Source organism: Saimiri boliviensis, chromosome 1, assembly GCF_048565385.1.
Source record: "Saimiri boliviensis isolate mSaiBol1 chromosome 1, mSaiBol1.pri, whole genome shotgun sequence".
Lineage (NCBI taxonomy): Eukaryota > Metazoa > Chordata > Mammalia > Primates > Cebidae > Saimiri > Saimiri boliviensis.
Genome location: NC_133449.1, coordinates 118,642,373 through 118,667,874, shown reverse-complemented (window position 1 = coordinate 118,667,874; position 25,502 = coordinate 118,642,373). Strand labels below are relative to the sequence as shown.

The window sequence follows — 25,502 nt, the reverse complement described above, 5'->3', positions numbered from 1 at the left end:
GGTTAAGGAACATGAAAGAGTTTGTGGGATGAGCAAAGGAACTGGCCTTAATTTAGAGCTCTAAAGTCAGAAAAGTTGGCAGTGTGCAGCTTTTGTGGGACTAGTAAAGGAATTCAGATACTGTACATACTCCAGAGGAATCCACAATTCCAAACCTCAGCAATTGACATCGGACAAAACCATTCTCTCCCACATGCAAACCTCTTAATACAGAGAAAATGGACTTTCCACCTGATCTTCAATTCTGTGAAACTTTTTTAAAGAGTCTGTGATAATAACATGTTCACAAAATACTGGCCACAAAATGATAGCATATTGAACCACAAGTCAGTCATTCTGATATTGATTAAAAAGTAGTGATAATACAGTTTTTGTTAAAAAACAAAAAACAATAGCTAAAAACAGTTTTACTTGCAACACGACTGGGATGAAAATCGATGCTCTGTTCCTGATAAGAATGACAAAAATAGAATTACTATTCCTCAATAAAAGTGTAGTAGTTTAAACCATGGTTAAAATCTGCTAATGATCAAGACCCAGCATATCAAAAGAAAGAACCAGTTAAAAAATAACTAAATGATGCACAGAAAGTCTACAATAAACATTTGTTCATGCTAGTGGTTCCTAAATGCTGACCTAAATACCGGTGGTGGGTCAGCTGCAGTAAGGACACTTAGGGAGATTTTAAAATGAAGATCCCAGGACCCAGGTATTCATATTTTTATAAAGCTCCCCAGATGATAGCCAGGTTTTGGAAAAACTGATCTTCATCTGTATTTCAGCAGAAAAGCATTATCTGTGAAGCTTGATGAATAATCATTAGCAGCTTTGACCATTCTACATATTTTAAGCCCAGTAAATATAAGAAAATCTTATAAAATCTGGTTTTACACTGATGATGAAGTAAATGGAAAAGAAACATATGACTGGAAATTCCCCTAATGTTGCTCCCAGACAGTCTTCAGTATTTATTCCAAAAAAGATACTTTTCTTGGAGGCATAGCTTTTCAAAAGAGCAAAATTGTGTATTCATTTCACATTTTGAATATTTTTACTGCATTTAAGATAACATCACCTTGAAAATAAATGGAATTCTGGAAGCTTCTCTAAATATGACATCTGTTTCTTTTATCGATGTTTTCATTTCACTTATGGAACCTTAAAAAAATGTAGGATCTATATACCAATTATTTAAGTTGATTTTATCAAAGGTACAACGACCTAGAATTAAATGAAATCCAAATAAAATATGTATTTTAAATGCTAAACTAAATAATACTCCTTTTCATGTTTGTTTTTAAAATAAAGAACAAATATAATATCTATGTATGGCCAAATTGTATATATCAAACACATACATATGTATGCATGAATGTGCGTACATCTATGCATACGTATGTGTATGTATATGCATGTTTCTTGTTTTATTAAAAACATGTACCACCCAGGAAAAAAATTAGCATGATGAAATAGGCACAACTACACATTATATCAGACGCCAAAAATTAGAAACAGTAGTGTTCCAATAGCATTAGTACCAGCAAAAAGATCACCAACAGCTAATCTGGCAGAAACATCAGAAGCTTTATGTGTTTAAATTAAGAACAATTTAGCAGACTGGTTTTTCCAAACCCACAAAATACTAGTGTAAATCAGCGTAAGTCAATCTGAATTTAGTCCACTGCTATCTTCCCTCTAAATTCAGGATTACATTCCACTGGAGTTTCATGAGGAATTCCTTTTGAATTTACTGTATTTCTCTATGCTTAGAGCCATCTGTGTAACTATAAATGGTGAACCACATCTGGCTCCATTTTCTTCATAAGGGCTGTGTACATGATTAAATCTGCATATGAGAACCTTTTTTTTCCATGAAAACGTTTCATGGAAAAGACTCTTATGAGAGTCTTTGAAAACCTTTTATTCATGAAAATCTTTTTGCATATTGCCTATAGTGACAACTGAAGGGGGATCATAGTCTTTGTACACATTTTGCTGTTACATGATGTTGCAGAACTGATAAAGTGTCAGCCTGCAGTGGAATGCCCATTGCTGCCTGTGGTCACTGGCATATCCACTGGCAGACATGGGTCAGCACACTGTAAATAGACACCCTTGATCAAAAACATGATGAAGATCTAAATAAAGCCAAATTGTTCACCTGCTCATTAAGATCATTCCTTTTTACAGAAGAAATTTCATTTGTACAATGTTTAAGGGCAACCTAATGTGAGAGATAGGAAAGAATAAATTCAAAATTGTCCACAAAGAAATCCATAGTGGCTGGGTATGATGGCTCCTGCCTGTAATCCGAATGCTTTGGGAGGCTGAGGCAGGAGGATGGCTTGAGCCCAGGAGTTCAAGACCAGTCTAGGCAACATAGAGAGACCCAGCTCTATAAAAGACAAAATTAAAGGCTGGGCATGGTGGCTTATGCCTGTAATCCCGGCACTTTGAGAGGCCAAGGTGGGCAGATCACTTGAGGTCAGAAGTTTGAGACCAGCCTGGCTAACATGGTGAAATCTTGTCTCTACTAAAGATATAAAAATTAGACAGGTGCGGTAGTGCACACTGGTGATACCAGCTACTCGGGAGGCTGAGACAGGAGAATCGCTTGAACCTGTGAGGCAGAGGTTGCAGTGAGCTGAGATCACACTATTACACTCTAGCCTGGGTGACAGAGCAAGATTCTGTCTCAAAATAATAATAATAAAATTAAAAATTAGATAGGTGTGGTGGTGGTACATGCCTGTAGTCCTAGCTACTCAGGAGGCTGAGGTGGGAGGATCGCTTGGGTACAGGAGGTCCAGATTACAGTGAGGTTATGATTGCGCCACTGCCTCCAGCCTGGGTAACAGGGCAAGATCCTGTCTCTCTCTCTTTTTTTTTTTTTTTTTTTTTTGAGATGGAGTCTTACTCTGTCACCCAGGCTGGAGTACAGTGGGGTGATCTTGGCTCACTGTAATCTCTGCCTCCTGGATTCAAGAGATCTTCCTGCCTCAGCCTTCTCAGTAGCTGGGATTACAGGTGCGCACCACCACTACCAGCTAATTTTTGTATTTTTAGTAGAGATAGGGTTTCACTATGTTGGTCAGGCTATTCTCAAACTCCTGACCTCGTGATCCACCTGCCTTGGCCTTCCAAAGTGCTGGGATTACGGGTACGAGCCATCTCGCCTGGTCGGTCTCTCTCTCTCTCTTTTTTTAATCATAGGTACTTTATTTAGGGCCTAATGAAAATTAAATTCATATTTACATTAGGATATTTCACTTACTGAAAGAAGACGATGCCTCAAATGTAACTGGAGTTTGATTTCTGCGAAGCATAAACTGCTCATATTGGATCACATGAGATTTTATGGTTTCTAGAAGGTTACAGGGCACAGATGCTCACTTTACAGAAACAGAGCACAGAGCATCTATGGGTGTCAGCGGTGCTCTTTTACATTGAGAATTAGATGATTATCACTTCATAAAAACTTGATCTATCCAATTCTTAAAAAAGGTTAATATCATCTTAACAACTAGATGGCCACTTTTTAAAAATAGGCATTATATTAGTGTCTCTCAAGGAGTTAATGCCTCAAAATCACGTTCAACAGATTTTTTTGGACCCAGTCTCAAATTAACTGAATCGGAATTGGATGGTATGGGGGCAGAGGGAGGGGGTGCAGGCAGATAGGCAAAGAAGCTCTAAGCGGTGGTGAAACCTACATTTTAATAAGTTTTCCAGGTTATTTGTATACATTATAGTTGAGGAACCATTACATTTATCAGTTAGATGGCTGCAAAACTAACTTCAAAAGTAGAACACAGCATTACCAAACCATAGTATAATAATATAATACCATATTACATACCACAGTATACAATTTCTCTCTGACCCAATAGAGATATAATTGTAAAGAATGTATTCTGAACTTTTAAATTGAACATTTCTTAGAATGATACGTATTTCTTGGTGGTGTCTAAAAAGTGTTTTCACATATTAAAAAAGGCTCATACCAAAAAGTAACACAAGGGTATTATCTTCCCTCGATGTTTATGCTTCATCTGATGATATCAGTTTATGCTTCCCTGATGATTCTCTAATATGTCATATGTCAAGTAATAAACACATTCAAAGTTTCATTTGAAAAAGGAAGATGAGAAGGCAATCTGTGAATCATATTTTTCTCCTGAAAACTAGTCAATTTTGAATAACAAACAAATGCTCTCCTTTTAAAAACATGCTATCATTATGACTAACCAAACAGGGAGTATGTGTAGTTTTTGATGAACATTAGTTGTTGGCAATGATGAATAACAGTGTCATGAAACAAAAGAGCTATAAAGAATCTTAGGGACAATGTTGACTTCTGTCGAGTTTCTCCAAGCATACTTCTAAAATGTGTTACATATTTAAAAAACATTATATTAGAGAATTCCTTAGTTCTGTTGACTAGTACGTGTGTTTGTTGGGTTTTGCGCTTATGTGACATTAATTTTTCTTTTGACATTAAATGTTTTGACACTCATTACACACATACACCTCACATAAACTTCATGTGTGAGCAGCATAATGAAGTCTCCTTTTAGTGTGACAGAAAAAAAAAAAGTTAGCTCAAGCATAAAATATTTAAAAAAAACCCTTCAAATGTATACTCTTAGATCATCTTCTAATATGGAAAGATAAAGTTTTATGGTGGGAATGTAAATATGAGAAAAACATGACTTTCTCAGAATTTCATTTATACATTATTCCCAGCTAAGACTGATTTTAAAAAAAATTCCAAGTAAGTATGTTCAGCAAATTTTTTAACTGGGGAGAAGTAGAAAATTTGGAAATAATGGCCATACGATATTTATTTTCTTCTATTTAGACTCTGTTAAATTATTTGAAATTACAAGATATTGAAAATACATGTAAATCAATAAGAATTTTTGGATGTATAACAATTCTGTTATTCCATGAATGTTTCCTTTCCACATATGCAATTTTCCAATGCAATTAAAATCAGAGAGACAGTGTAGCATAGCAAAAAAAGAATTCAAGTTTTAGGGTTAAAGAAACATTTGAGTTTTAGTTCTAAACTAGCTTCTCAGCAATGCTGCGTAACTCTGCACAAGTCTTAATTTTTCTGGAATCTCAATTCCCTGATTTAGAAAATAGGGCTAATATCTTCTCTAATAGGGTGCTGTGCAATTTATATACTGACATTTAAACTTCTCAAACACACATATGATTTTAACTGGTGTCTGAATCTGCTGTTGTTAACCCTTAACATAATGAGTCACTGTGCAAAGATAGTCACCGCAAGTAGGTAAGCAGCATAGCTGATACAAACCACTGAAATAATGCCTACATTAATTTAGGTAACTTTCCTGAAGTAAATAAAAATAAAAGCCTATCCCCACACTTCTTGGGTACAATTTCTTTAATTTACAAAATAAGAATTTAATTTATAAAAAATAAGACAAAGAGTTAAAACATTAAAGATGCACTTGTAGCTCAAATGGGTATTTTCTGAGGTTTCTGCACATGACCAGTAGAAGTAGCTGTTCAATATCAGCTATAACATATGTATTCAAATGCATATTACATTTGCTTTCATGTAAATTTGTATTTATCATTTACCAGTATCATATACTAAACAGACTTAAAATCACACACACACACACATACACATAAACCCAGATATCTGTATCACTTAACCAAACTTAGATGTGGAGTAGAATTTTGTTTCTAATATTACCAGAAAGAATTAATTTCTAAAATACCATAATTATGAAGCAGATTAAGAAACAATTGAAGCAGCCCTTTAATATTTATCTTGAGATGAAGATGCTTGTGTTTCTCTTGATAAGGAACAGAGAACAACTTTGTTTTTCCCCAACAGAATAACTCTCAGTTGATAAGCTAGGAAGTCTAGGAAACAGACCAAAAGAGGTTCAAATACAAGCTCTATGACTTCATACATTTAAAAGATATGGGCTGGGTGCAGCAGCTCACCCTTGTAATCTCAGCACTTCGGTAGGCTGAGGCAGGAGGATCACTTGAGACCAGGAGTTCAAGATGGGCCTGAGTAACACAGAAAGGCCTCATTGCTACCAAAAAATTAAAAAAATTAGTCCGACATGGTGGCATGTGCCTGTCGTCCCAGTTACTCAGGCAGCTGAGGTGGGAGGCTTGTGTGAGCCCCGGAAGTTGAGGCTATAGTGAGCCATAATCATGCCACTGCATTCCAGCTTGGGCGACTGAGACACTGCCTCAAAAAAAAAAAAAAAAAAAAAAAGAGGTAGGAAGTGCCTCTTAACATTACTTAGTTCTGCTTCATCTTCCTTGTCTACAAAACGGGAATTTATGGTACATACATTTCAAGGTGCTGTGATCAATTTATAACAATAAATGTAGAGTATCTAGCACAGTGTCTGTTAGTTTATAGTTAATATTCAGTAAATGATAGCAGCTGACTGGCAGCAAAGTGATATGGTTTTCTTAGTAGTGAAAGGCTACTTGCTCAGGTTAAACAACTTATTACCGATGTCTTTAAAAAACTTTTATTTCCTTTATAAAGTTTGCTTATCTTTTGCTATCATTTGTTGCTAATTCTTTGATCAACATGATCTATTCCGACAACAGCAAATGCTTAGCTATAAAAGGGCTCAAACAAGACAATGAAAGAACACATGGAATCATGATTTACCTGTCATAAAGTTTATCATAGTTTTCTTTTAAAAGTTCCCGTTCCTTTTCTAAATCATTAATTCTATCCTGCAGCTAAAATGAAAAGAAAATTACATATTACATAAATATCATATAAAACTACATGGGGGTAAAAAAACAAAACAACACACACAAAAAAACTCTCTATGAGAGGAGGTTAACATGTTTTAATCTTTATTCCTAAACTGTAGCTGCTAACCAGACCACTTACATTGTCTGCATTTAATTAAGCATTGATTCTTTCCAAATTGTTAAATAAACGTGAAATTAATATTTCTGTTTAGTAGAAACGTATGCACTGCTTTATGCAACATGTGACAGAAGTCAATAAAGAATATGTTAAGAGCTTGCTAAGTCCTGAGGAACATAGTATTTTTTACTTTTCACCATAATAAATTCTGTCATTATATTCATTTTGTATTAATTTATAATTGGTCCATAAAAAAAAGGATTAACTATTCTTTAGGGTCATCGTTCAAACTGTGTTGTTAATCACAATTAATCTGAAGATACAATTTCTCACATTATCTGAAATTTATAAGTAGCTAGTAGCACATTTTGTGAATAAATGAATAAACAAAGTTATATACTATTTTAGCCCATGAATAGTATTTTCAGAAATAAATGGAGTAAAAATTACATCTCTATGACTAAAATGTAATTCTGTACTCTAGTATTTATTTTTAAGTTTTACTCATAAGTATATTTTGCAGTCACAACTTCCCTCATGGATCAGAGTACCCTTAAACTTTATTTCCATTTTCAAAATTCTCTTTTGATGCTGGAATGAGACAGCAAAAAGATTCTCCCAAGATCGGAACAGAATGCAGGCATCTTATTTCACTTCCATTCTCCTTGGGAACAAACTTAACAGGCTACAGAAAATACTATGATAATAGGAAGATGAGTTTTCAAGCAACTCCCTAAAAAAATTAGGTAATTCCACAAAATTACTGATAATGCAGAACATAACAGCCATTTCCTCAAAAACAGACATAGCCCTATTATTTTGTTTTAGTCTCTCAAATGGTTTACAAGCTGTTATAGCTGAGAAAGTTAAGTTCCATAGGTAATCTGGCCTAAGTTTCAAAATGTCGTTTTCATTTTACTCAAGGATCTTTAATCCTTTGGGTAAACAGTGGATCTTGGCACATTTGCAAGTATAGTTAAGCACTGATTTGCCATTCATATATTAACTAGTATATTTTGCTGTGCTCAAAACACCATGTATATAGCTTATAATTTTAAATAAGTACAATTTTTAAATGTCTCTATTTTACTTTTTCAAAACAGTAACCAAGAAGTTTTAATGTAACAGATGGGTAAACTCTTCGGGAGCTTACCTCTTCTGTTCTTCTTTCAGAAAACTTCATAGAATGCAACTGTTTCTCAAGACTGCAGCATTTTAAACGCTGCTCTTTAAGTTGCATGTTTAACTCATCCCCATTTGCCATCAAGGCATCGTGGCTGATTCTGAGAGTTCTTTGCTTCTAAAAGAGAAAAAGAAAATTTTTAAACATGATTTTTGGATTATGATTAATCATTTGACTAAATGATTACAATTCTATAAATGAATTTACTTCTGAAGTTCACATTATACAGCTTATTTTTCACATAACAAACGATGTGTATGTGATACTTCTCCGTAAAGACACTCTGAACCTCTGTGTGACATGAAGAAGAAAATACAGGGTTATCTTAGCACAGAGTCACATATTTTATTTCCTCCTAGTTTTTGACTTGTTGATGGTGACCAGCAAGTAAATTCGTTTTAACAATTAATTTTGTTTTCTTTTTGCTGTGGTTACATTGGTTGGACATGCTGTCTAAAAATGCTGTAGCATGGGTCAAAAATGCTAACCACAGATACGTGAACTGAAGGGATTCGCCACTATATCATATAAATAGTCTTGGCTGGTTAGCTTTTAATTTGAATACAATTCAGTTAAAATTTCCAATTTAGTAAAATAGTTATGAACTTTTCTTAATTTTAAAAAAATGGTCAATTTATGACCATGCTGTAAATTCAATTTCATATACTTTAATGTCATATAGTTTTTTTAAAATAAAAAAGATAATTACATTGAAGTCTTTTCAGAGAGACCATATAACTATAACATGCAATGCCTCATCTGCTAACTAAAATCTCTCAAGTCCTACTGAAGTTTTTCTTCACTTGTATAAATGAAACACGACTATTGAGGCATTCAGGTCAATTTTCGTATTATTTCGTATTGGTATTATCATAGAACATCTTCTTCTTTGCTCCACACTTCATTGAGGCTGTTGGGCTTAACCCCTCAATTTTTTACCCTATGTCAACTTCCAAAAGAGCTGCCTGTAGTACAGCAGACACCTGTTATTGTTGGTATTTAAACTAATTCCTGGGGTCACTGTTAAATAGAAATAAAAATTGTCAAATTGATAAGAGAATGTAAAATCATTTTTCAATTCCTTTCTTAATTTTTCATCTTAGAAATGGTTTTCAATCACAGGGATTTTTATAATTTCCTTTTTCTAACTATCTGTACATAGCACCATCACTCTCACTGAAACTCTCACATTTATGCAGAAGTAGTTTACCACTTGGCATTTAAAGAGGTTCCTGCAGAATGGAAAACAAAATCCCCAGAGCATGGCTGAAAAATATTAACTATCTAATTCAACAGTGAATTTAGGCTTCAGATGGCCCTTTGCTTTGCATCAATCTACTGCTCTCCTTGCCTCAGTACTTCAGAGAAAGTATTACTTCATATAAATTCCGTTAATCTAGAATGTCTTGGAGTTCACTAACTCCAGAACCTATATTAATTATGCAATGCCAACAAATAGAAGCCTTCAGATGGCATATTCCCGTGGGGTCATAGTCCTTGTAAAAACAACCATGGCATAAAGAATCCCAAGTATTGTCAACCTAAATGGTTAAGGTTTAAAATAAATACACTGACAGTTGACATTAAGAGCAAATACTTTCAGGTAATGGTAGTGACCAAAAAAGAAAAAAAATCCAAATCAAAGAAAGCTTTAACAAAACATGACTACTGACCTATTCATCACTTTGGTTTATTGTCAATAATTGTATAAATGCTTAAAATGAAGCTATGTGCAAATATAGCAAAAACATATGTGTCCATAATAAATTCAGATAAAAGAAGTTAAAAATAAATTTCCCTGGTACAAGATGATTTATAATAAATATGTTTATTACTTTAAGAGGACACAGATATTTATAAAAAGTCCAATAAGTTACTTATTTCTTTAGTACTTGAGTTATAAATAATAAACAATATATTAAGGGAAATGATACACATTTGTGAATACAAAGAACAATCTTTAAAAATGTTTTAGTATTATAATCATTCTATATTTAAAAACAACTTGAATACTATTTTTGAATCCTCTGCATCTCTGTAACATCATAATAAAATAAATTAAATTATCACTGTACCTCTTGAAGCTGAATAAATTTTCCTTCCATTGCTGAAAGAGCATTGCTTTTCTCCACCAGCTGTTTATGAAGCTTAATCATTTCTACATTGTCCCGAATATTTGACCTTCAGAGTCATGTTTAAGAAAAAGACAGATGTAAAAAATGCAAGTTAGGAGAAAGAAAATCTATGGTGGAATCACAATTTTTCAATTAATGTCACCTAGAAAATATTTCTACATTTGCACATCAGTCAGTGAGGTTTTGGATTATTATAAATGCAGGACAGATTAATTATTTAAAACAAACTAATAATAATTCCTGAACTTTCATAACTTTGAATTCTCAAAGTTTGAAGGAAGCCCCCCAAACTTCATGACTATGTTACCTCTACAATTGATAATACAGGTTTAAAATCATTTTATAGTATAGTGAAAGATGGCACAAAAACACAACAGTTTTTAGTACAACAATGGTACCATTACCAAACTTCACACTTATTTTAAGGAACACTATCATGCCACTTTTCCCTAAATGAAAAATATGCAATACAGCCATTCATCTTTCTACAACTCTCTTGACGCAAATGGCATCATAAGATTACTATTTACTGGAGTTTCCTCTTGGAGTTTTAAACTTTTCAAAATATTTGCAAAGAAAAGTGACTTAGCATTTTATACTAATAATGCCTAAAGCTGGCATTTAAATACGTTGCAGATGTGCCTTTAGCTGTAAGAGATCATTTGATGTCCACAGGGTATACAGAAACCCTATATGCTACAATACTATTTTGTATTTTTCCTACTGAGATTAAAGCAAATGTAGAATTTAACAGGAAGATCTTGTTAAAGGTTAATCACAGATCTAAATGAGTACCTGTTTTCAAAAGGCATTTATTTTCCTGACAGAGGGAAGTTCCTTAATTTAATACATTTTACATTCAAAAATATTTTGTTAATTTTGAAGCTTCATTTCAGAGTTCATTTTTAGAATTAAATAAATGTAAAAAGTTTTAAATCAGAAAGTTCAATATTTAAGAGATTTTAATTTTAAAACTTATCTAGTGTACACATATTGGAAAAATTGTCATAATGCCCTACTGGAACCAGAGAATGGACTACAAAGCTCACACATCTGTAAACCAGCTGAGGACTTGAAATACTTAATTTTCCTCTTTGATATTTGAAAGTTCATTGTATTTTGGCATTGGACAGTTAGTTGTACTCACACAGAAGATAAACAAGTCCATGAATCTGAATCTTGCCCAGGGTAGAGTCTTAACACAATGTTAAAATAATTATATGTCTAAAACATGTTATGTAGTAGTTCAGAGCACATATCCAACAATTCACTCACTACTATTCACTCAGTATTACCATTAGTCACTAAAAACACATACACATATACACATAATATATAGAGAAAAATATCTTAAATAAAATATTTATTATCTAAAGAAAATATATTTTTTTTCATATTTAGAAGCCAAAACAAAATTTACCTATCTGCCCCAGAATTACTTGGTTTGACCACTCAGCAGTGAATGATGTTTATTGATATGCAAGGACAGAATGTGATCCAAATAATTTAAACTCTTTTCACACATTTCCAGGCGTCTCTGATATTTTATTTTTGTTTTAAAGTATGTTAATATTTTTAAGAAGATTCAGCTACATTTGAATAATAACCCTTAATTACAGTAACACAGAATTAAATCTCTGTAATCCATTCAGCCACATAGGGCGATAGAAATAACAGCGTTTAATTTTAAATTTTTTGCAAGGCAAAAACCAGTAAGCATATGTCAAAAACTTTCGGTGGTTTAATTGGTGGGTGTTTTCCTGAATATTTTCCTAAACTCCTTGGGTTTAAACTTTTCAAAATACTGCCCAAAACAGTGACAGGGCATTTTAAACTGGTAATGCCCAACAGGTGGGTATAAATACAACTTAAGTAGTATTGAGAAAAGAGCAGTAATGTAATTTAAAGAATACCTTAAGTAACAATGTGGTATAATAATGTTGTACTTTAAATAAAAAATCAGTTTGCTACAGAGTACATCTTTCCTAGGACAATGGTAAACTTGTAAGTCTTTAATAATTAATGTACTTTTATGTATCAGTTTTAAGGGTCTTTATTATTATGACTTTACATTTTTTTTTACTGAACAAGGAGAAGAAAAGGATAATCTGTTAAACTAAAAGTGCTAGGTCAGTGATAACATAAAAGTTAAAATCAATGTGATAAATGTGGTCTAGCCTTTAAGAAGATGTGCAATGAAAGTTACCTCAAGCCCAACAATCAACTCAACACTTTTGTATAGATGAAATATGGTAAAAGAATAACGGGGGGAAGTAAGAGAGAAAGAAGGAAGGAGACATCATAAAAAGATAACAAAAAATGTGAGAAGGATGTCGTAGGCAAGATGGAGTTGGGGTGCATAGCTAAGTGACCAATCCTAGAACTCTGGGCTTGTGGAGCAAGGCCTCAGGTTGGTCTCTGAAGAACAGATATAGGGCTAATTTTGTGAGTGATATTTTAAGTGACCTCCACACGATATTTTTTTGCCCTTTTCTACACACTATGACAGGAATATCAAATCTTTAGGATGACATTCTAACAGAAAGAATAATGCATGGTAAAAACATTGAGATGAACTCTGACAGTCATATACCAAATCATACATGCTGCATTACACATGGTGAAACGATCTGCAAACAGATATCAGGCACACTAATTAAGTGCTTTGTGAAAATAAATTTCTCAAAATTTTCAACAAGGATTTTGAAAAAGTCATGAACAATTAAGTTGGAAAATGCAGTTTCTCTTCTTTCTTAAAAAAAACAAACATGATTTAGAATTATGATCAAATCTTATAAAACTATGAGAAGAGTTGCTGGCCCATCTCTAGATTAAAAACAAACTGAAATAAATTAGATTTTATGTCAAAAAAGTAACCCAGCTCAACAGCCTGTGTGCCAAGTTTCTCTCATATAATTTGAAACAGTCAAGCAATAAACCCCGAAAAAAGAATTTCTAATGGAAGCCTTGAAAACACTTGACTCCAGCTTTGCTACTGGGTGCCATAATAAATCCAGAAACCTAAAACCTCAGAAACACTGCAGAAGAAAAAACTTTCAGTGGAGCCATGTAATGTATAGTCTAACATGAAAGCTTAAGAAGCAAAAATCTATGCTCCAGTGCAAGTTTCATATACTTCATTCCCCAGGCATTCAACTCCCCTCCCCCACCCTTTGTCAACATTTCATCCTTTGCTACCATATGATGAAAGCTAAAAAAAAGCCTCTTGAATTTTTGAGATTAAAATGTCATAGTATTTAATGTCATTTAGAACAGAAGGCTTTAAAACACAGAAGCTAGGCTATGAGATTCTGCGAAGTAGTTAGGCCAAATATTTATGAGATAGAATGGAGAGACTGTTTTTGAGTAATAGTTACAGGCTGACCAAATTTTGGGCATAAGGCTGAAAACAACCTTAGTGTTAAAAAAAGCTCTCTGGATTTTCTTTACAAACAGTGGCAGACATCCTGTAACTGTGCTGTTGAAGGATATGTAGGTCATTCATAGTTTTTATTAGGGATACACAGGTAACAACCACTAGCCAAGTTACCACCTATGAACAGAAGGCTGCTAGTAAACTGAATAGAGTAAGTTCACTAAAATAGCTAAGAAAAGTCTATTTGAAAGGTAATGATTTTGCTCAAAATTGCTACTTGAGTTCATAGGTGAAAACAGTGCTCTCTGATTTAAGACTGTTTCAAGGAAAAAAATTGTCTATGTATGTTTATTTACCTCTGAATCATTACTTTCCTTTGGTGTTGGGTCAAACTATAAATCAGAACTCAGTGTTTTCTTACTCTCACCACCCACAGGAATGGAGGGGACAGTTTTGTTAGCTCTCTACATGCATAAAATCACACCCAGTGAAAGGGCGCTCCCAAAGGCTGGTTGGGGACAGGAAGAACTCAAACTCTGGCTCATCTTCTTAAAGGGACCATTTTTACAACCATGTTTCATGGATTCCAACTTGATATTTACATTAAAAGGAACGGAAATCTGAAAACTTTTTTCCTTTTTTTAGATGGAGTATCGCTCTGTCACCCAGGCTGGAGTGGAGTGTCGCAATCTTGGCTCACTGCACCCTCTGCCTCCCGGGTTCAAGTGATTCTCCTGCCTCAGACTTGGGAGTAGGTGGGATTATAGGCATGTGCCACCACACCTGGCAGGAATCTGAAACTTAAAATCAGTATTTCAAAAAGCCCAATAAGAAACGTACATTTACTGGCAATGAAGTTGCAAAGAAACGTAGATTTACAGGCAATGAAGCTGCAAAAGTGAACTAATGGTTTTGTGTTGTTTTCATTTTTTGATAGAATTGTGCCAACCCAGTGTCATAACACAGGTTATTTAACAATTAGCAGAAGGAGTGATTGGCATGATACAGGTCTTCGATGAATACCAACAGCTAATTTACTAGGCCAAATCTTTCTGCATGCAAGATCCCTAGAGAGAAAAATAGCTGTTGTTTAAAGACAGGGAAACACTTACCCACTTCAGTCTAATAATTTTACAGTTCAGGTGGCTAACTGAGGCTCACAAAAGTAAAGAATTTGGCCAGAGACCTTAAGTAATGGAGACAACACTCAAATCTAGCTCTAGGAGTTAAATTCTTCCCACTCTTCAAAGTTACATTCTCCTCACTCTTCTAAGTTTTTTCCTCTAAGATCTTCCTAAGTTTTAACTTTCCCTCCACTATCATGCATACATTCATATACTAGTAACTATTAACTGTGACAATTTCTGTGGTTTATATAACGTGGCAGGAAGATATGTTAAGTCACTATCACAGAAACATCTTAGATAACATTAACAATAAAAACGTGAGGATAAAAGAAATGGTATTTGAGTGTGATAATTTTCATTGGGTGAATTCTAAGCTATTCAAAATAACAGAGCATGGTGAATATATTTTAAGAAATGAAAGAAAGATCACTCCCTGTAATAATGTCTGCATGGTTATCCCTGGTCCCAGTTACTCTTCCATCAGAGAACCAGATGTGCCCTTTAAATTAGGGGGTTGGGCAATCAGGCAAATCCAAACTAAGGAACATTCTGCATACAAAACTGTCAATGGGCTATGAAACAGTAGGGGACCATTCAAGAATAAAGGATACTTAAAAGACAACTAAATGCAACAACACGTGACCTTCGACTGGATCCTAGATCGAAACCAAGTAACACCAAAACAGCTATTACAAAAAGGCCAAGCTGCAAAAGACATTATTGGGATAGCTTGAGATATTTGGATATGGACTGTGTATTAGATGATGCAGCTGTATCATTCACTGTTGAGTGTTCTGAATGTGATAGCTGCACTGCGGTTATGTAGGAGGATGTTTTTGTTCCTAGAAGATACTTTTAACTGTACAGATAGTGAGGTGCTATATGCACTAATGGGAGTAAAGGAGAGAGGTGAAGAGAAAGGAAGTGAGGAATGAGCAAAGAAAAGAGAGAGAGAGGGAGAAGGAGAAATAAGAGGGAAGAGAAGATGAGAGATGTTGAGAGAAGAAAAGAGACTGAGTGAAAGAAGGCTTAAGCAAGAGCATGCTGAGTACAAAAATAGGTTTGTTGTACCATTCAAAAAATATGCTAAGGGGTGAAAGGTTATGTGAGTGCTCATTCAACTATTCTTTCCACTTTTCTGTAGGTTTGCAATGAAAAGTTAGGAATAACTTAGAATGCTAGAAAGTAATCTCGTATCTGTGCAGAGGGGAAAGAGGGAGCCCTTAAAGCCAAGCTGTTTCTTGTAATGCATGGTGCAAAAGGCCCCTCTGGGTCGGGCGCGGTGGCTCAAGCCTGTAATCCCAGCACTTTGGGAGGCCTAGGCGGGTGGATCACAAGGTCAAGAGATCGAGACCATCCTGGCCAAAATGGTGAAACCCCCGTCTCTACTAAAAATACAAAAAAATTAGCTGAGCATGGTGGCACGTGCCTGTAATCCCAGCTACTCAGGAGGCTGAGGCAGGAGAATTGCCTGAACCCAGGAGGTGGAGGTTGCCATTGCACTCCAGCCTGGGTAACAAGAGTGAAACTCCGTCTCAAAAAAAAAAAAAAAAAAAAAAAAAAAAAAAAAAAAGGCCCCTCTGTTGTGAGATTTGACAGTTGGCTATCCCCCAAAGGGAAGAAGGCAAGTCAGAGTGTCTGAAATACTTACAGGTTGAATTTCCTCCACTGGGACATTATGGCAGTTACACGATTTCTAATTAAGAAGGTAAACACTCTAACATTTATTAAAAAAAAACAACAACAAAAAACAGTACAAACTAGTTACACATTTGTAAGAGTATAAATATTTTTGGAGTTAAAAAAGGTCAATAAAGGGTAAAATGATTCTGATTTTAATGTTCATGTACATGTGTTCACTGGTTACTGCTTTGAATTTAATTTAAGATGGCCTTTCTAATAAGCAGAAAATGTGCATTTTTGTATTGTTTAAATTTAATATGGATTTTTCCTCAAAACAACACAGACATTCAGGCTACTTGCAAATGATACAAGATTTTTTGCTAATGAGGCATTATGTAGAACATATGCAAAAATCACAACTCAGTCTTCCAAAATAGACCACAACAACAGGAAAAAAACATGATTTTCATAAAAAAGAGCAGCACTGGGCTTTAACTTCAAAGCAATTAGGGGCTTTGGATAACCAAAAGTTGATGTCAAGCTGATGCCAAACCAAACTGGTCTATTAAACACATACTATCAAGAGTTTCTGTAATATTCTATGAAAAGGCTCTCTGCCATAAATATCAAGCACTGCCACTCTGAAGATTACAACTACGTTAGGTTCATGTTTGAGAACAAGTCCAACATCCAGATCAGACTTCTAGAATTTCAAATCTGAAATAATGTATCCATGAAAGAAAAGTTTAAATATGTTTCCCATTTTGCGATTTTTCTCTACAGTAAATTATACTGAGTTTTATATTCTCCCTAACATCTTTTTCAACAGTTTTCCATTAGTCTAAAAAAAAACTGCTGTGACATATAAAATTGTAAGCTCTGTGTAAACATTTAAAAAAGGCATTGAAGAGCCTTATTTTAAGTTATTTCCTCAGTTTCAACAACTATATTTCAAGAAACAATAGGCTATTCACTATAGGTATCTTTCCTTCTAAGCAAATAACATGTAAATTTTCCATTTTATAGAAGCAGTGAGGTAGGTACACACTGATTTATTCCTCTGGTCTCTGCAATAAAAGTTCCTTTGCCTGTACTACTCATTTGTCTCTGCTTTTAATTCTTGATATGACAAAAATAGACTGCTACAGAGTAAATGAAATAGCCCCCTAAGGAGGGACTTACCTCTTCTATGTATATATGTTGGTGTCTCTTGTTGGTAATATTTATAGTAGGAAAGTATGTATCTTTGTCTATCACTCTCTTTCTTCTGCTGTTTTAGTTTTAGGATTGAAGGACTTCTGGATTTCCCTTTCTGTTAACACTAGCTCCTAAATGATCACATCCCTTTGGAAAAGGGAATGGCCAACACAGTGTCCACCTTACTCTACAGGAACCTGAGAAATGTAAGAAACAATTCTGGATAACCTTGTACTCAGTGGATGAGTAAAGATAATACAGGGACTGCCCCAAGCTTGGACTTGGCCTATGTGAATTTTTATATTCAGACAATGTCTTATACATAGCTGCGGGCATTTACTAAGATCACCATATTCAGTGTTGAGGTCTGGTCCTTTAGCACTGTTTCTCACAAGGAATCACTTCTTGTTTTTTAAAGTAGGCCAAGTCTAAATCATTTCTTCTTCCTATAGAAATATGAATAACTTACAGGTATTCAAGCTTACCCTTTAGCCAAGGTTCAAATTACATCCCCTAATTATCAAACATGATTCTCAAAAATATTCTTATTTCTTTTGCCTTGCAATTAGAAGGGTGTATAATGTCACTAGATATATAGGATTTCTTGTATAATTTAATTTTACACATAGTTATTTAGGAATAGAATTTTTAAAGGTAACACTAATCTGATAGATCTATGAAATATAAAGCTTTTTATATATTTTTAGCCCACTTTTTAAAAAACAAGTCTGATATTCAGCATCTTTTCTTAGCGTCTTTATATATTACCACATTAGTTTGTTAAAAGATGAATAAATTCTGAATTTGAAATGAAAAGCTAGAAAATCTTACTTGATTTTTCTGTTAAGAACCTAGCCATACAAGTATGTTATAAAAGTTGTTGAAAAGGAGAAAAATAAGTACAGCAACTACGTCTGGTTAAAAAGAAAATCCAGGGAAATAAAAGAGACATAATAACCAAACGCTATATGTAGACCTTATTTGGATTCCAATTCAAATGAACAGTAGAAAGACATCTTCACAGAAGTTTGAAAATAAACTAATTATTAGATCCTATCAAAGAACTTCTGTGATTTTTGTTAGGTGTGATAATGGCATGACAGTTATGTTTAAAAAAATTCCTTTGCAGACAGAAATACAGGTTGAAGTATTTATGGGTGAGGTGATGTGATATATGGCTGGGGATAATTAGGAAAATAAATGTGAGTGGACAGATGAAACAAGAATGGTAAGATAGTTTTTAAAGCTGAGTGATATGTGCGTGAGGGTTCAATACACTACTTTCTGTACTTTTGGGCATGCTTAGTTCAAAAAAAGAAAATGAAAAGAAAATCTATAAAGGGAAAAATAATTCAAGAAGGACTATGTTAAAAAGAGTCTTGTTGAAAGCACAATGTCAAAGCAGAAAATGGATGAACAGGGACCAGGAACCAAAAAAATGACAAAGGAGGATGGGAAAGAAAATATTCTACATTATAAAATGTCAGAGATGACAAAAATAAGCAATGGGGAAAGAGATCCCTGTTTAATAAATGGTGCTGGGAGAACTGGCTAGCCATATGCAGAAAATTGATAACGGACCCCTTTCGTACATCTTATACAAAAATTAACTCAGGATGGATTTAAGGACTTAAATGTAACACCTGAAACTATAAAAACCTTAGAAGAAAACCTAGGCAAAGGTATCATTCAGGATATAGGTACAGGCAAAGATTTCACAATGAAGATGCCAAAAGCAACTGCAACAAAAGCAAGAATTGACAAATGGAATCTAATTAAACTAAAGAGCTTTTATACAGCCAAAGAAACTATCACCAGAGTAAACAGACAACCTACACGATGGGAGAAAATTTCTGCAATCTATCCATCTGACAAAGGTCTAACATCCAGCATCTATAAGCAACTTAAATTTAAAAGAAAAAACACAACAACCCCATTAAAAAGTGGGCAAAGGACATGAACAGACACTTCTCAAAAGAAGACAAACGTGTGGCCAACAAATATAAAGCTCAACATCACTGATCATTAGAGAAATGCAAGTCAAAACCCCTGAGATACCATCTCACACCAGTCAGAATGGCTGGTCAAAAACAATAGATGCTGGTAAGGTTATGGAGAAAAAGGAGTGTTTTTACACTACCGGTAGGAGTGTAATTTAGTTCAACCATGGTGCAAGATTGTGTGGTGATTCCTCAAAGACCTATAGGTAGAAATACTATTCAACCCAGCAATCCCATTACTGGGTATATACCCAAAGGAATATAAATCGTTCTAGTATAAGGGCACATGCACACGTATGTTCATTGCAGTCAACCGAATTGCAATCAACCGAAATGCCCATCAATTGCAATCAACCTAAATGCCCATTAATGATAGGCTAGATAAAGAAAATGTGGTACATACACACCATGGAATAGCATGCAGCCATAAAAGGGAATGAGATCATGGCCTTTGCAGGGACATGGATGGAGCTGGTGGGCTATTATCCTTCACAAACTAATGCAGAAACAGAAAATCAAACACTGCATGTTCTCACTTATAAGTGAGAGCTAAATGATGAAAACACATGGACACACAGGTTGGGAGAACAATACACACTGGGGCCGGAGGGTGAGGAGTGGGAGGAGGGAGAGCATCAGAAAGAATAGCTAGTGGAAACTGAGCTTAGTATCTGGGTGATGGGATTATCTGTGCAGCAGTAGCCCAGTTTCCGCTACATCTGCACATCCTGCGCATGTACTCCTCAACTTAAAAGTTGGAAATTAAAAAAAAAATTTTTTTTTTAAATGTCATAGATGAAAAGGCAGGAAGGAGACCACCTACAGGTCCCACTGTAATCTTATTACAGCCAACAGACTGCAATCCAAACTTGGAATATTAGGGATCTTTTTAGGATTACAAACTGGTACCATATTATGGAATTTAGTATCCTTTAAGATTGAGAAAAGTAATGCTGGACTTACATACAAGATATGCCAACAGCTGAGTTCTTGTTACCCATGCTTCTCAGTAGTTATAATCAAATGGTATCAGAACTTCCTGCAATCTTGGCAAATGGGGTAAATGAACAGAGAAAACAAGATGAGGGTGATTTCCACCCATCAGAAGCTGCTTAAAAGCAGAGCAGGTTAGGGAAAACTGTCCTTAGAGTAGTTATTGACAGAAGTTAGTAGGTCGAGCGTAGGCTTATATGAAGAATGTTAAGTAAAAACATGATTTTAAAAGAGACTAGATAAACTTATCCTTTTATGGCACATGATAAAGTATTTTAAACTAATTTTGACCTTATCAAAGTGATATTTCTGTTTTAACATACCTTTGATCTGTAGCTTGCTGTTCTCGAAGCTGAAGAAGAGATAACTCAATTTCATTTTCTTTTCTCCTCAACTGAGTTTTCAGGATCTCAGCCAAGTGCTCTAACTCTTCTATCTGGCCTCTTTGTGACTGAATAACATTTTCTCTGAAATAAAGAGCCTTTGTAAGAATTTGTAGTTTGAGGAAAACTTTGCAGTAGTTAAGATCAGTGCAAAGAAAGTTCTTCAGGAAAAGGAGCAAGCAGAAGTTAAACAATTTAGCTTAAGTGCCTCTGCACACAGTGAAATAGTAGCAGATTAAACGTGATGATTTGGAAATACACATGGAACAATGCAAGATACTGCTTTTTACAAGTTAATGTCCCATGCAACGAGTTGGACTTTGGTTTGATTCAATTAAGTAAGTATTTATTGTGGAGTACACCTACTATGTACTTCACAATCTGGTCTTCAGATTATTTATATATATATGCCTTTGTTCTTTCATATATGCACATCTGCTTCTAACACCCAAATTAACACTTCAGAGAGAGGTGGCAGGAAATTTGCCAAACATAACTTAGTGGTCTCCGGCATGCATTTAATGCTATCACGTCTGACAGCATCATACTGTAACGTATACAGCATACTGTATCATACATCATGCAGCATCATACATGACAGCAACATGCTGTAATGAGCCTCAGGAACTGGTTTAAACTTTGGCTTTTCAGGTGATTATAAGGTAACAAGATTATGTTTAGTCTTTTATTCTCCTGCAGGCTAATCATTACTGTAACTGCTATTTAAAATATTCAAAAGAAAACATTTTAAGACCATATTATTCTTAGGCAACTATTTTAAGTATGATACTGTGTGCCATGTTTTCTTTTCTCATTAAGTATTGTTACTTGTTGATGATCTAGGTGGAGGCTTATAGTTAAAAGTGGAAGCTTACCTTCATTTGTGTGACTCACAGACACTGAAACCATGAGGCTTTGGTTAACTAGAAAAGTAAGCTTAAATGTAGCAGAAGTCACTTTTTGAAACCATAATATGATGAAGAATGTGGTACCACAGAATCATACGGAAACAAAATCTGAAATCCATATGTATCTGATAACTCCAAACTTTTATGCCACTCCCCAATTCTTTTTAAGTAGGAAGAGGGTTAATTGATTCAGGATCTAAAAAAATTACTTGTGATTTTCTGGGAATAAAAATGTTGCCTCTAAATCTTACACCATTCTAACTGACTGGACTTTATGCCATTCCTCTGAGGGTCAAATTATAATAAAGAAGACTATTCTATAAATCCTTCCATTGATGCAGCTGGATTAAGTTGTTCATTTTCCTGAAAACATGTTATATAGTATCTGTTGTTACCTTACAGAACATAGCTGTATTTTATTGTAGCAAATTGTTTACATATAACTCAGTTTGGTTTAAAATCAAGGAAAGGGAAGGATAAAAAAAAAGACATGATCAATAACCAAAGTTCTCAAATGACCACAGAAAAGAACACATACAAATTTCTTATTTCTCCTCTGGCTTCTTCAAGTAAACTGTTGCCATATTTTGTAAACATAGGATGTGGAGTTTCAGCTACATCTACATCTTGGAATTTTATACCTAAAAAGAAAGTAATAAAATATGATTATAGAAGTGAAGTTAGAAAAGACGGATCTTTGATCTGCTATAAGGATATTTTATAATATAATCAAATCTCTTATTAAGTATTAAGAGGTATGCATTCTATAGTACACAGAATTAGAAATACACTGCCAAAGGGAATATGTGATCTCAGCCACCAGTAAGCATTAAATAAAACATAGCAGCAAGTATTGCTCATTTTACAAATCTACTGTAGAAATCAAATTACCTAGAAATAATTTTATTCAACTTAAGATTTAGACTTCCGTAGTAATTTCTGAAAAAATCAGAGACTTCAAGTTTTTACAATGTCAACTGAAGTATGAATGAAAATAGGTTATAAAAACTTGATTCTTTCCCCCAGTGCTTGTGATAAAGGTTTTTTAAAATAATTTTTAAATTACTCATTCATATTCCTTGCCCTTAAGTGTTTAAGTAAAAACGTTTTCTGTATTTTGATTTATTGCAACCCAGTAAGAAAATCCCTATTTACAAAAAGGTACTTTGAGAATGGATCATCAATAGAATTTCTTTAAATAAAACATTGCCCTGCTGCACTTAAAATATAACTTTTCTTATAGAAATAATTACGTATGATTTTACAAAGAAAGTCCCATTGTTGCAAATAAGCCATATTCTTAATTAATGTCAGTTATTTTACATTTATATAGAATAATTAAATATTAGAGTTTAAGTTAGATAAAGCATGACAGATGATTAAGATTTTTAAATGGAGAAACAAAACAACAAATTTATTTTCTTTAGAAAAGTTAACTTTTTAAAAGTGAGATGTAATTGCTCTGCATATTCTCAGGAAAGAAAATTTTAAAAAAAGAAAAAAGAATTTTAATTAGAATAATGGAACTATTACTTGCTATTTCTAAACTAGTCAACATCTATTACTGTAATCCTGAAGAATAGAAAAGGCTCTAAAACATTAAAATAGTTTACTGTGTTAGAATTTGCCAATTATATTATTTTGGTAGTAATGCTAATTCTTATGCTTTTGCTCTCATGAAAAAATTCTTATGCTCTCATGAAAAAATTCATTACTAGTGGAAATTAAAAAATACTCAAAACATGTCTTAAAACAGTCTAACAGTGATTTGCCAATGGCTATATGTGTATGAGTGTGTGTGTGTATGTGTATAGTTTACCTTTTAAAGGCTGATACATAATATTGTACATATTGGTGGGGTATGTGTGGTCTTTTGATATATGCATACAATGTGTAATGATCAAATCAGGGCATTTAGGATATCCATCACCTTGATCATTTATCGTTTGTGTTGGGAATATTTCAAATCTCTTCTGATTATTTTGAAATATTCAGTATGCTGTTGTTGCCTATAGACACTCTACTGTGCTATAAAATACTACACCTTATTCTTACTTATTCTAATTCTACGTATGTGCCCATTAACCAACGTCTTTTCATCCTCCCCAGCGCCCCACACTCTTCCCAGCCTCTAGTAACTATCATTCTACTCTCTACCAATGGTTACATTTTAAAACCTTTGCTTTATAAAAATATTTGTTCCATTGGTTCCTCAGAGTAAGTATAGTTTCTATATTACATTGATTACACATTTAGCCAGTGCTTTCCAGCCTTTATCCTGACAAGGTACAAATAGGAAACAACAGCATTTGTACAGCAGCTTGATGGTCAAGGCTGCTTGTGGCCATAGAGGGGTTCTGGGGTTCTTAGCCAGCCATCCCAGGCTGAGATATTTTCCTGACAAGTCTGGCCTGTCTCAGCCTCACAGGCAGCCCCAAAGAGCCTGTTAAGGTATCAGTTTTGTTCCTGGACATCCCTGAAGGAAAGTAGTGAAAAAAAAAAGAAAAAAGAAAAAAAGAAAAAAAAAAGGTGTCAAGTTTTGGTAGGGATGCTTCAGGTTTACTCATAAAGACTGATTAAGAAAGTATTCATCACTACTTCATGCTTTGTGTCACTTCCATGTCCTGAACGCTATCCTGAAAGGTAAGAAAGCTCTGAATCACCAAGAGAATACAAATGTAAGGAGAAATTCAAGCTACATAGTCATGTTTTTAAAAGCTCTGCTGTTCGGTGGCTCTTAATTTCGCTATAGAAACTTCCAGCAAACTCTCCTGTCTGAACAGTAATTAATAGCACTAGATTAGCTTGCCATTTTAATTGACATTGACAATATTATGATTTTATCAAAAAGACAGTCAGAAATTATTTTTCTCTTCCTAAAGACACTTAAAGGCATGAGTAACACAGAAATAAAACTTTGTGTTTTTTTGTGTTAAACAATTTAGTAAGACTTCAGTTTAGATTTAAAGGAAAATCTGGGCATTATGGACTTATTTATTTTTAGAGAGTGTCTCACTATGTTGCCCAGGCTGGACTCAGACTCCTGGGCTCCAGTGATCCTCCCACTTCAGCTTCTTGATAATTTTAGGGGTATGTCATTGTGCCTGGCTTGAACATTATTTTTATTTAGCATAAAAGATCTTGCAGACTTTAGAGATCATCTTGCTCAGTTCTAGTTCCAGATGACAAAACTAAGGTTCAGAGAGGATAAGTCACTTTAAAGGTAAAATAGATTATTGTGAGAGCTACCATCTCCTGATGTCTTACCTAAGCTGGATTATTATCACTCCATTTTATAGATGGGGAAAATGAGACTCAGGTCAGTATTCTCTTTCACATAAAAAAGTTAATCAGTGGCAGAATGTACTTTCTGATTTATAATTCATTATGCTACTTTAGTTGTATTCAGAGTCTACTGCCAATCTCACATAGCTAGGAGTAGCCAAGCCCTTTCATCCTGCAGCTGCCTCCTGCCTATGTGGAGGCCTTATTGACTTCAAAGGAACTCTATCTAGGGAACAGATAGTGTTAACATTTTGGCTTGGAGAGCAAACTACAACAAATTTTTCTCCCTTTCTGTTCGCAGTGTTTTTTTTTCCTCGTCAAAGAACTGAAATTAAAGTTTTCATGATACTTTACATCCCTAAAAATCTTTGGTCTTTATGTAAGGTATATTTCAAAC

The 25,502-nt window shown here is 34.3% G+C and overlaps 1 protein-coding gene across 5 annotated transcripts in view; it reads right to left on the bottom strand.

Moving 5' to 3' along the window:
* RPGRIP1L (RPGRIP1 like) overlaps positions 1–25,502 on the bottom strand; it is a 101,950-nt gene that overhangs the window by 64,981 nt on the left and 11,467 nt on the right. For all 5 annotated transcript variants that reach the window (XR_012518480.1, XM_003937273.4, XM_074402864.1 and 2 more), the window contains exons 5-9: positions 22,359–22,461; positions 20,853–20,996; positions 10,154–10,259; positions 8,049–8,195; positions 6,686–6,759 (exon numbers count right to left, since the gene is read on the bottom strand). Coding sequence is in view for 4 of the 5 variants with exons in the window: in XM_003937273.4 (XP_003937322.1) it covers positions 6,686–6,759; positions 8,049–8,195; positions 10,154–10,259; positions 20,853–20,996; positions 22,359–22,461 (574 nt within the window). In the remaining variant the exon portion in view is untranslated. The remainder of the gene's footprint in view (positions 1–6,685; positions 6,760–8,048; positions 8,196–10,153; positions 10,260–20,852; positions 20,997–22,358; positions 22,462–25,502) is intronic.